Genomic DNA, 13,431 nt, shown 5'->3' on the forward strand with positions numbered 1-13,431 from the left:
TTGTGATTTTGATCTTTGTCAAATTTTAGTCTTAATTTGATATTTTTAGTTATTTTTTTTGGGGTCGGTCTTATTTTACTTGTGAAATTAATGTTGAACTTACGTGTGCAATGTTATGTCAGCATTGTCATAAAATACCGATCAAAATTGAAATAAAATGAAAGATCCAATATTAAATAGTCAAATTTTATGTTACCTGAGATGTGCTCATACAATAAGATTTTTTTAAAAAAAATTTGTGATTTTGATCATCTATATTGTCAATTTTTAGTATTATTTTGATATTTTTAATTAATTTTTTTGGGGTCGGTCTTATTTTACTTGTGAAATTAATATGGAACTTACGTGTGCAATGTATTTTCAGCATTGTCGTAAATATGATCAAAATTGAAATAAAAATGAAAGATACAAGATTAAAATTCAATTTAGACGATAAAAGACAAAAAGTCGTAAAGAGACAAAATAAAAATATTAAAAAAATAAAATATTAAATAATCAAATTTTACGTTACCCTGTGATGTGCTGATACAATAAGATCGAAATCTTATTTACTTTATGTTTGAAAAATAAATTTTTATGAAGCTTAGATTATAGGAGTAATCTCACGAGAAATTTATAAAACAAAATATACAAGCTTGAATTGCAATATTTGCAAACTTTCTCGAGCTAAATTAAAATAAAAATAAAACAGTATATAAATTGACTAATCTCCCAAATTGATTTAATTCAGGTACAAGCATACATGCCCTAAAACTTTTCTTAGTTTCAGGCCCAGCTTAAATTATAAGTTGATCCAATAAAATTTGGGTTACTGCTTGAGCCCAAACAATTGACACCCAAGATTTGCAAAACATCAGCTTATCCCACAACGAAGTGTGGTCGTCTAGGCCAAAATCGTCAATTAAGACATAAGATGAGTATTAGTAGATGCGTAGTTATCTTGTGAGACGGTCTTACGAATCTTTATCTGTGATACGTGTTAACCCTACTGATATTTACAGTAAAAAGTAATTTTCTTAGCATAAAAAATAATATTTTTTCATGGATGACCCAGATAAGAGATCTGTCTCACAAAATAAGACATGTGAGACCGTCTCACACAAGTTTTTGCCTTAGTAGATTCTGTCAGTGCAGTTTTTTTCGTATATCGAATTAGACTGAAATCGATTTAATCACTTTTACATTAATTTAAATTTGACCTCATGTGAATTAAAGAAAGGAGAAGGTTAATAAAAAAAGAAATAAATAAATCAAAGGTCCAACTGATGACCACGTCTATATTATAAATATGCAGTTACGAAGAATCCAATTATATTTCTGGATATACACAAATTTTGAATCTTACTTATTTGAAATTCGGCAACTTGCACCATCTATCTGATATCTTTTCAATCATTATTAAATAAAATATGATTTATTTGTGCTCGACTGTTAAAAACTGAGAGGATAATAAATTCAAAGATTTGTGTACGAATCAAATATTTTTCGAGTCAGTTCAAAATGTTGACGAACCAGCTCGATTCGTTTATATCCTCATAATATGTTCAAAATATTAACCGAACTCGAATATGTTCGAACTTTTTGAGTCAAACGCGAGTCAAAATTATATTGCTCAATAGTTCGCGAACTTTGTTATCTTAATAAGATAATATAAATATATATTAAAATTTTTGAGCTTCGAATCGAATTCGAATATTTCATAGCGGAATTCAAGGCTTAATTTTTCACCATATTTGACTTGATTCAGTTCATTTACATCTCTATGATCAACATTTTCTTGGGAAAAACTTAGCATGCATAAAAACTTTGAAGCAATAATTGCGACAAAAATTCCAATTCGACTAAAATTAATTAGGGATGACAAAAGAGCGGTCTGGGGCTAGTTTGGCCAAACTCGGATCCGTCCCACCTCACTTTAGACCTGCCCCCACTACGAGACAGGTTTAACACAAGGTTGGGTTTAGACTTGGTCTATTTTCATCACCAACTCAAATTGACAAATCCCATCTATTTTTTCTTTGAAATTAAATGGGTTGATGGTGGGTTATGACATAAAAGTCAATTTAACCACCATTTTCTTTGATTCTCTTCCGTTCGGTTCTAACATTAGGTGGATAATTATGGATTCCATTTCTTGCAAAGAAATTGGAGGGTAGGTTTTCTTGTGATTAAAACTTTATTATAATAAAGTATGCCTGGAAAACCCAGATATCTAATAAACATTGGCTTTCATGCAAATGAAGACTTTGGCATATCTGGAGTGATTATTTTTTAAGGGAGAATCTGTCGGGAAATCTTTGTCTACATGATCCGGGCGATGAAGAAAAACCATCACAATCTTATTAAGCTAATTATTGAGAAGCACCAGTTACAAATGTCCCATCGAACATTTAAACAGATATTACAATCCAAGTTGTTTATGTTGCAAATCAACCTATGAAACAAAGAGTTTTTGCGCCATCAACCCGGGCATATCAAATGGGATGGCGGGTGGGTCGATCCGTAACCTGCCACAACCCACTATTAAGCAGGGGGAGCGGTCGACAGACCTAATCCATTTTGAAGAGATTGTTGTCCAGGCCTGGTAATGTGGACAACGAGACACACTTGTGAGCCGTAAAAGGATTTATGTCTTTTTCTGACAATCGAACAACTTACTGGAACTAAGTGAATTATGTTTTTTTTTTTTTTTTGGCAAATTGATCCACGCCCTAAACACACAAACTAAGGTAGGGTCGAGTCGTCCAACAAATAGTCGGCTGGTCTATCCGTAACCTTCCACAACCCACTATTAAGCAAGACGCAGCGGTCGACAGACCTAAGCTTTAACTGTATCCACCCATCAAAATCAATCTTGATTAAAATACTTATAAATTTGTTCGAGTTCTGGATATGTAAATTTTTATTTGAATCTTACAAAATGATAATTTTTATCGAGCTTTAATTTTCTTGTTATCGTTACTGTTGATGTATTTAAAAAAAAAAATCATATATTGAAGGGCAAAATCTCAATCTAAGTATAAGGGCCTTACATTGGATCCAACATTTTCAATGTATTTGGAGTTGTGGAACCCATACCCTAAATGTGTGAATTGGAGCCTATGAATCTACAACTGTCAAAACAGCTTTGGCTCATCGGTCAGGACGTCGGTCAAATAAAATAGATGAGTTGAGTTGGTAATTTATCACCCGTCTTGTTGGCTCGTTTTGACGGTTCTATTTGGATAATTATCATTGTTCTAGAGTGGAGTTCAACCTATTACTGGAGTATTAACCAAATTATATATTCGACAACCCATATTTATTATTTGAATCCCACCTGTAAAAATGAATAAAGACATTAGGATTCTTACTCCAATATCTGCTGCACGTAACCATATCAATTACTATCAATATTGTTTGTATTATGCATGCCATCACAGGCGGAGCCACATGCATGTATACCCAATTTTTTTAAAAAAATTTATATGTAATTTTTGTATAACTAGATAAATGCATGTGCGTTGCACGTTGAGAAATAGAATAATTTGTATATGATAATTTTATATAAATATGTTTAAATTATTTTTGAAATAAGAATAACTTTTAATAGATAAATAATTAATTATTTGGTTACAATCGAAATCATCACATTTTCTTGTCTTTGATTTGAAGACTTTTTGAAATCTTTTTGTGTCCGTCGGTTTTATCTTCTTATCTCTTTTTTTTGTACTCGGCAATTGGTTCTTCATTTCGAATCTCTATTTCATCTTCGTCTTCATGGATCTTCATGTTTTTGTTGATGTTTATTTCATTTGATTTTTCTACATTTGGTGCTACATTGCCTTGTTTAGTTGTCTTGATAATCTTCCGAGATCTCTGTTTCTTGATATTGACATTTGTTGTTGGATAATTGTCATGTATCTCAATAGCTTCTGCCACAATTTTTAACATTTCATCACGTTTTTCCACTGAATTATCCAACTTGAACAAGAATGTGTGGAGCTTGGTTGATTTAGCGAATCTTTATATGGGTTATTTGGTAAATTCTGCATTGAAAATTTTTATTGTTAGATGCAATATTTATGTAGATATAAAATCATTTGTTTGTTTTATCTTATATATGGTCATGAATTTGAATGAAATCTTCAATAGAACATCCAACAAAAGACGCCGCAACTTCTCCAAATAATGTTATTATTGCGATCTCATTCTCATCTTCAATTGTGATTGTTATTCTATACATGTAACATAAAGAAGTAAAGTAATGATCACATTTTTTTTATTGTGATCTAAAACTTGGGTTGTGTATTGGTAATTTGTTTTACATAAAAACGATTTGAATTCATTTTTATTTCTCTTTTTCTATTCATTTGATGTATATAAGAGTAATTATTACACATAAAACTAATTTAAACTCATTTTGATTCTGTTGAAGTGTTTTCTTATTGTACCAAACAATTATTTGTGTTTGTCATGCATAGGGTTTTACAATTTGGTAAATTGACAGGCACGTCAATGCAATCCTCATTATGTTCACCATTTGCTTAGTATAGGGCTTTGCACGATAAATCACAATTATAATAAATAAATATTGCGTCGCGGGTAAAAAATATAACTTTTGACATAAATATTAAGCAATATTCGAACTAAAAGATAAATCTTTCACTATCATTCAGTTTTGTTAGGTTAAGCGTGCAAGAGTGAGAGTAGCATTGAGATGAGTGAACTCCTGTGAAGTTTTCGTGAGTTACGCTGCTGACATTGTGTCGCTTATTTTAAATTTCATTAAAGATATAATTTTTAAAAAAAAAAACTGTAAATTTCATTCCAAAAAAAAAAATTAGATTTTTCTTCAATTATTATAAAATTCATTAATACCTGAAAACGAACAAAAAAAAGACATTTATTTATTAATATTATTTAACGAAAATAACGACATAAATGTAAACAAATTGCATAAAAACTCCTACGAGGCTGTTTCACAGGAACATGTCTCATATCCTACCCTAATCATGAAAAATCATTGTTTTTTCACTCAAAAAATTGACCCGTGAGCCATCTGAAGGATATATCCTTGAGACCGGCTCACAAAAAACCAATTCAAAAATTGGAGAACTATAAAAATTCATAAAAAAAAAAAAAGAGAAGTCAAACAAAAAAAATTATTTTTAAAATAAAGATATAATTGATTCTTTGAAAATATATTGTAAATTTTATTATTCTTCTATTCATTTTAAATTATATTAAAGATATATTTTTTAAAACAAATAAAGTATAAATTTCATTTCAAAAAATGGTGGCTAAATTTAATTTTGTTCAATTTTATTTAGAATTAATTGATAAAAACAAACAATAGAATATTTCAAATTTTATTAAAGATATTATTTTTTAAAAAAAATGATGTGTAAATTTCATTCCAAAAAATGAAGGCTTAATTTAAATTTCATTTTAAAAACCGGTGGCTAAAATTTATTTTTCTTCAATTTATTTTAGAATATATTAAATAATATATGGAAAAAAACAAACAAGCGAAGAGAAGTATATCAATTATTATTATTTACGTTATTCATAGATGTTAATTTATTTAAGTTAAAAATAAAATTGACTCAGAAACTCCTATGAGGTTGTTTCACGAGTGAAAAACATGCCTCATATCTGACTTGAATCATGAAAAAAAAGTATTTTTTCACTCCTGAAATAACTGGGTCAGCCCCTCTCAGGACTATATAAATGTCTCATATAAATGGAGTACAAATTTCATCACAAAAAATGAAGACTAAATTCATTTATCTTCAATTTATTTTAAATTACATTAATTAATAGATGAAAAACATATAAAATAAAAAAATAATAATAATAATGGAGTGCAAATTTCATCAATAAAATGAAGGCTAAATTTCATTTTTCTTCAACTTATTTTAAATTTTATTAATTAATTAATATATGAAAAAAAAACAAAAAATAAACATGTATTACTGAAGAATGAAGGCTGATACAAATTTTTTTTTTATTTTCTTCAATTTAGTTTAGATTCAATTAATTAATAGATTAGAAAAGACTAAAATTCATTTCTTTTCAATTTATTTTAATTTCATTTTTCTTCAATTTATGTAAATTCACAATTCACATTTACACACTCCATATTTAATTTTATTTTAATTTTAATTTATTTTAAATTTCATTAATTAATAGATGAAGAACATGAAAAACAACAAAAAATTTAAATATGGAGTGTGTAAATGAAGGTAAGGACATTTATGTAAATTCATTTTATATTAATTTATTTTAAATTTTATTAATTAAAACAACAAAAAAATTATTATGGAATGTGTAAATGAAGGTAAGGACATTTATGTAAATTCATTTTATTTTAATTTATTTTAAATTTTATTAATTAATAGATGAAAAACATGGAAAACAACAAAAAAATTAAATTTGGAGTGTGTAAATGAAGGTAAGGACATTTTTGTAAATTCACAATTCACATTCATATATTTATATAGATATAGAATAGATTTTGGAATAATATGATATTAGCTCAAGATCAATTTAAAATATTAAAAGATTCTAAAGTTTAAAATTCTAACTCGGACATAGCTATATTTCTGGCTCCACCACTGCATACCATAGTGGAGCAATTCGCAAGATTTAGTGTCAAAGTGCACAGATGCTCGAGAACTGAGATTGAGCTTAGAATTTCAGTATTAAGGCAAAAACTCGTTTGAAACGGTCTCACATGATGTATTTTGTTGAGTGTCATAATTGTCCTTGTTTGGTAGAGTGATCGAATCGTGATACTTGAGATGTTGTGCGGTTTAAAAAATTTGAGTTGCACCATTACCACTAGCTATAGATTTTGGTAAAGCGGCAAGCCTCGGTCCTAAAATGGGTATCAAAACCAATGTCACGGGTTAGATTTTCATTGATTGCAATGAGTGTAATTATTAGGAGAAAAATTGTTGGGTGCAATAATTGTCCTTGCTTAGTAGAGCGATCGAACCGTGGTTCTTGAGCTGCTGTGCGATTTAAAAGATTTGAGTTGCACCATTACCACTAGCTATATCGTTTGGTAAAACGGCAATCGCTCAGTCCTACATATTTTGTGAGACATATATCTTATTCGGGTCATCCATGAAAAAAATATTACTTTTTTATGCTAAAGGTATTACTTTAGTTGTGAATATCGGTAGGGATGACCCATCTCACAGACAAAGATCAGTGAGACCGTCTCACAATATACCTACTCTTAATTGAATCACATATAATTTTGAAACTATATATAAAAGAAAACTCGAGCATAACATAAAATGTCTAAATGTAATAAACATGTAAATTGAAAAAATCTTTTTTATATATCTTTTCTAAGTTTTAACTTTCTATTTTAATATTTGTTCTAAAATAATTAATGTTTTAATTTTAGTATTTTAAATATTGTTTTAATTATTTGTTTTTTTTTTAAAAAGATAATTTTTTTATTTAACTTTTTTTGTATGATATGATCAGTCAAATATTATTTATTCCTACAGTTAATTTTCAATAAATAGGGTTGGTTCTTTGGAATAAATTCAATCAGAAATATTTTCGGCATGTAACTGACTACAATTTAGTCGATATCTATTTCAGTTTATTAAATGCTAAGGAAAAAGCATTTTCTTAAATAAGATTTCAGATCTATGCGAGTGTTTCATAAGTTCAAAAGAGAGTTTTACTGTTCTTCAGTAAAAAAAGTTTTAAATTGTCATTTTAACAATTTGTGTTCAAGCTTAAATCTTTACTAGTATGGGATATTCCTTCAGGGAAGCCAAGCACCTATGGTTAGGTCCTCTATGATAACCGCATTTGTCGACGAATTGGCACATTGGCTTCAGAAAACTGTTCAGTCGAGCAGCTCGACCGGACACCATTTCCTTGAATTACCGAGTGAAGATGAAATGGCCTTTGACAACCTTTTCTGTGTTGCCTTCAAAATGCTGGACGCACAGTGCATATTTATCCACCCTATTTATCTTATTCTTTCTGTATCAGAGTCAAAGTACCTGCCTTTCTTTCCATCATTTTCAGTGTCAACCAAGTTCATGAATAAGTTATTAGTCTGTGTTTAGAGTTTGAAACCAAAGTCTCGTGATCCCATTTAAATCAAAGCTTGACATGTTCACGTCAAGTTAATTTACTTTCCCTCTCCTCATGGAATTATTTACACCCACTCTCTCACATAATAAAAGTTTTATCCACTTTTACTTTGAATCTGATATAACCAACATCGATCTTTTTTCTAAAATACTAATCTCAATCTTCTGTGTTGTAGGATGTTCTAAGGTCTACCAGGGCACAACTAGAGCGGGAGCTTACACTGGAAGACGTGGTTGGTGTAAGAGACTTTCCGGCATATAATCTATCGAAAAGATCGATGATACATCTAATCTAACACGACCCTTTCTTTTCTTGAATAATATAAACATGTTTCGAATGTAAAAATATTCATTCAGGTGGTTCTTGTCAGGACACCAAGAAAACATCTGCACATACGAGGTCGATATCTGTTGCACAGAGTTGAATCATTCTCTGTCAATCGACGAGATGCGGATCATGTTTGAGATCATAAAGATTGGGGGTATAGCAAGTCAAATTTCAAATCTAATGAAAAAACCATACATGTTTGCTTCTTCTATTTCAGACTTTAAGCCGTGTAAATATATTTGAACAAATTACCCAAATTTCAAATTCAGCAGTAACAAAATTAAAAGTGGGCAACCAAATGCTTCAAATTATGCCATATGCCTCTCAACACATAAAAAATTTGTTCAAAAAATTTGTGGGTATCTGGTATGCGCAATCTCATCATTTTGAACATTGTTGTATATTATGCATACCCATTATCATGATTTGGCTCTTCGGAAGATTTAAGGTTCCATCTTTGGAGGCGATCCGCAGCCAGCTTCACCTGTAAATCCCAGTCTGTTCTCCAAGCCATGTAGGTCAGTGCAAGTGATTGGGTTAGAACTCCCAAGTTCATTCCAATCCATATACCCTGCCAACACATGCATAACATCATTCAAACAACTGATATTTTTCGACACGACTGTTACAAACTACTTGACTGTAAAAATAACTCGCATGTTACCTCAACTTGAAGATTGGCAACATATCCGAGTATAGCTCCAAGCGGTATTCCAATCAAATAATAGCAGCACAGATTGATCACTGCAACAGTTCCTTGCAAACCCGCACCTACTGCCACCCCTGTAATAAAGAATCATCCCCATCTATTTAACGTATGGACAAATCCAAAGAATCAGGGAATTCATCTTGGTGCCCTCGCCCACCACAACTCAGTTTAAACAGAAGAATTTATTAAAATACATAAGGTAGAATCAAGTAAAGAATGTGGTACTAACCAGAAAGTACAGGATAAATGCTGTTGAGCAATACTGAAATGGCCAGTAAAAGAGAGAGACGCGACACAGCGTTGGCAACTTCTGAATCGTCGGTAAAGGAATATCCAATACTATTTCCAAATACCAAGCAAATGACTGTAAATATCACCCCAATCACCAATGAGGTAGTTACAAGGACTTTGATAGAAAATTTAGTAGCTTTAGCATCTCCTCTTCCGAGCTCATTTGCAATCCGCACACTACATGGTCACGAATAAGATATATAGTCTAAGGTTGAAAAACGAGAGAGGGTTGAATTATTTAGCAAACACATACCATGCGGCGCCAAGAAATCCAAGGCAAATCATGAATTCCCATCCATTGATATTAAGACTGCAACATCAAGATTATGATGTTTCATATTTGGAGAAGTAAAATGAAATACAAAGTTTACTTGTAACAAACTCACCATATGGAGAAGGCAGAAATTGCAACCTCTGCATTGCTCATGTAACCTGCTAATAAGACTAGTACAGAACTGTACCACAACTCCAAGCTACAATATTGGAAAAAAATGCATGTAAATTTGAATGGTGGGAGGGGGAGCAAATCGATTTTGATCAGGGACAGTTCTAGAAAATTCGGTATTGGAAAACTAGTAATGCAAATCGATTTTAATCATAAAATTTGAATGGGCGAAGGAGGGCAATGATCCATAAGCATCTTATTTAGTCAAACAATAAAAAAAAAGTATATGTCACTACCAAGCTCACGAACCTACACAAACAAGAAACTGCATACTTGGTTCTGCCAGAAACGATCAAATATCAGTTCTTGATTTAGGAAATTGACCAGCCCATGTTGCAAGAAAAAATCATCAGCCTCGTAATTTTTTTCCTAAATATCCTAAAATTGAATGTGGAAGGGGTAATGACATATACAATACTTCTATAGAGATTTTTTTTACCAAACCATAATCCCGGATGATACCGAGAGCTTTATGACAGGCCAAATATCTTTAAACGCTGCTGTGCTGAATCCAGTCCACGTATGAGGGCACCAACCCCCGACGACGTAAGCAAGTTCTGAAAACACAACGAACCAAGAAGATATGCACAACGCCGCCATTGCACCATTCACCCCCCAATGCCAAACATAGACAAATAACCATGACAGGGGCAAGTGTAATATGAGCTGAACGATCGATATCCATGCAACAATGCTGTTCTTTTGCTGTGCTTGCAGATACATTTGCATTGTCAATGTGAACACAAAACTGTAGACCATAGGAATAAACCACAATGAGACGAATCCTGCAGCATTTGAGATGTGTTCTTCTTGACCGAATAGTTTAAACATGGGAGCACCAAAGATGAAGAGTGGAAGTAGGAGGGTGCACGTTACAAAATCCACGACCCACGATCGTTGCAGATAAATTCCCATCATGTGGTATTGTCTTGCACCATAGGATTGCCCGCAAAGCGTTTCAGTTGCACTCGACATTCCAATCTAAAACAACACAAACGCAAATGAAGCTCCAAATACAATATTATTAAATGATATTCAAACTGCATTAGAACTAAAAATTCTGAATAAATAACATAATCTAGTACCAAAAGAATCAAGGTTCATACCAATATTCCATTCACGAAACGAACGGTTAAAGTCTGAACGAGAGCGTAACCGGCGAGCTCAACGGAACTTTGATGTCCGATAAACGACTGTGTCACTATTATGGTTCCAAATGAAGCCACTCTTGCTAAAATACCAGGCAATGCAACCCTCCAAATCTTATGGGATTCATCCCAAACTTTTCTTTTAAAATCAACCACCTCCTTTCCTTCCGAAGAAAATAGGAGTCTCTCATGCATACCATTATCCATGTTTCTGCAAGTTAAGATAATTAACAAAATGAGCAGCAGATAATATCAAATTAAACTATAATTTCTACACTAGGTGATACTGCACCATGTGAAATAATCAGTACTGGAGGTGTATTGTTCAAGATTGAATTTTTTCCTCGATTCGTTTCCAGAAAATATGTTACTTTCCTGTGAACTAAACAAATCTTAGATCTGCCTTTTTTCCTTGTTAACACATCGATACAAGCAAGTGTTGTTCTATTTTTAAACCATTTCGATAAGTTAATATTGTGGAATTCGTTGATTACTAAGAAAGCTTAGAAGCCAATTAAGATCGGAAAATATAACAACTCAGGAATATAATCTGACAGCCGGATTCTTGGCCAAACCTTGTAAAGGGAAAACAAACATCTTAGTACACGAAGGGATCAAACAAAAACTTCGATTTTAATCAAAATTAGATGTAAATTTTCAATTCTTTTTGTTAAAAACACCACCACCCCCAGCCCAAAACCCACCCATCTTCACATATTTTACTAAAAAAAACACCACGTGATGGCAGTAAACATTTTCGGCAAAGAATGATGCTAAAGAATAAAAGTATGCAAACATCAAGAAAATAGCATAACTACAAAGGATCGAGCCAAAAACTCACAGACAAACACTTAAATTTTTGAAGGGGAAGAAATCCGAAAGAAAATAGCATAAATTACAAAGGATCGAGCTAAAAACTCACAGACACACACTTGGAAAGAAATCTGAAACTTGTACTAAGAAAATCCAAAAACACGAGCACAAGAAATATACATGATGAAAAAAACTGAATAAAAACTTACTCAACAAAAGAATTCAGGGTTCAAAGAAACAGAAATCATAAACCCCGCGCTTCAACTATGCAGAATAAGAAGTTGTCACAGATAAATGCATGTCTGAATTTAATGGCCACAAAAAACTAAACTATCTCTCACAGAGAAGAGATGAGAAAGTTGGGCTGCTAAGAGAAAGTAGGCGGCTTCACAATAAATCATAATAATAATTAAAAAAAAATAGTTTTGTGGGGACTAAATTATTTATCATGAACTGACTTCAAAATAAATAAAAAAATTTGTGTGAGACGATTTCACGGATAGTATTTTATGAGATAGATCTTTTATTTGGGTCATTCATGAAAAAATATTACTTTTTATGCTAAGAGTAATACTTTTTATTGTGAATATCGGCAGGGTTGACCCATATAAAATTCGTGAGACCATCTCACAAGAGACCTACTCTTAATAAAAATATAAAAATATTTCGACAAATAATTTATTTAAGAGAGGGTCTCATGTGAGACCGTCTCACGGATCTTAATCCGTGAGACGGGTCAACCTTACCTATATTCACAATAAAAAGTAATGCTCTTAGCATAAAAAGTAATATTTTTTCATGGATTACCCAAATAAGAGATTCGTCTCACAAATATAACTCGTGAGACCGTCTCACACAAGTTTTTGCAATTATTTAATTGCACTTGGACGAGTCCTGCGATGCTTCAAAATTGGTTTTATCAGAATGTGTAAAGTATGTTATAATTTGTTTATAACTATTAAAATATTACTAAAAAATTTAGTTTACTGCATAGTTTATTTCCAATCAAGCTATTAATATTAATTATTCAGTTCACATTTATATATTCGATATTAATTAATTATTAAAAACATAGATATCTTTGGACAACCAATTACCTACCTCCACGGCACGTGCTCCACACCTAATCCCCGCATTTAATTTTCTTTTTCTCGACCATATATATTGAATATTATCGAGTAATATATGAAAGATACATATTTTTGAAATATTAATATATATGATATATATTTTTTATTTTAAAGATATTGGATATATACTGATAACTTCGTTGAATAAATTTCCGAACTAACGTAATAACATACAAATCAGGTTAGTCAAGTAAATCATATTATACAAGCTTTATGTGACTACTTTGTCCAAAAAAATATTGGTAAAAAGAATCAAACACATATCTACTCCACCTAACTCGAACATCGTTTAAAAAATATGGGTAAGAAGAATCAAACACTATATATATATATATGTGTGAGCACCGATGAGATATCAATCACCCATTGAATCAAGAAAAAAAGCACAATGAATGTAAATTTAATTATTGGGTCCCGACATTATTTTCCATCCAAAGTGCATAATGTTGATAATTA

General features: G+C 31.4%; 1 protein-coding gene across 1 annotated transcript; it reads right to left on the reverse strand.

The window, feature by feature from the left end:
- Window positions 1–8,617: 8,617 nt before the first annotated feature.
- Window positions 8,618–12,225, reverse strand: LOC140805931 (protein DETOXIFICATION 24). The gene is made up of 8 exons (XM_073162300.1): window positions 12,055–12,225; window positions 10,991–11,243; window positions 10,324–10,865; window positions 9,826–9,912; window positions 9,693–9,749; window positions 9,378–9,616; window positions 9,104–9,222; window positions 8,618–9,010 (listed from the first exon to the last, which is right to left on the reverse strand). Exons 2-8 carry the CDS (start codon window positions 11,237–11,239, stop codon window positions 8,843–8,845), a joined length of 1,461 nt encoding a protein of 486 aa, XP_073018401.1. The 5' UTR covers window positions 11,240–11,243; window positions 12,055–12,225; the 3' UTR covers window positions 8,618–8,842.
- Window positions 12,226–13,431: the final 1,206 nt, after the last annotated feature.

This window comes from Primulina eburnea, chromosome 11 (assembly GCF_022965805.1).
Source record: "Primulina eburnea isolate SZY01 chromosome 11, ASM2296580v1, whole genome shotgun sequence".
NCBI lineage: Eukaryota > Viridiplantae > Streptophyta > Magnoliopsida > Lamiales > Gesneriaceae > Primulina > Primulina eburnea.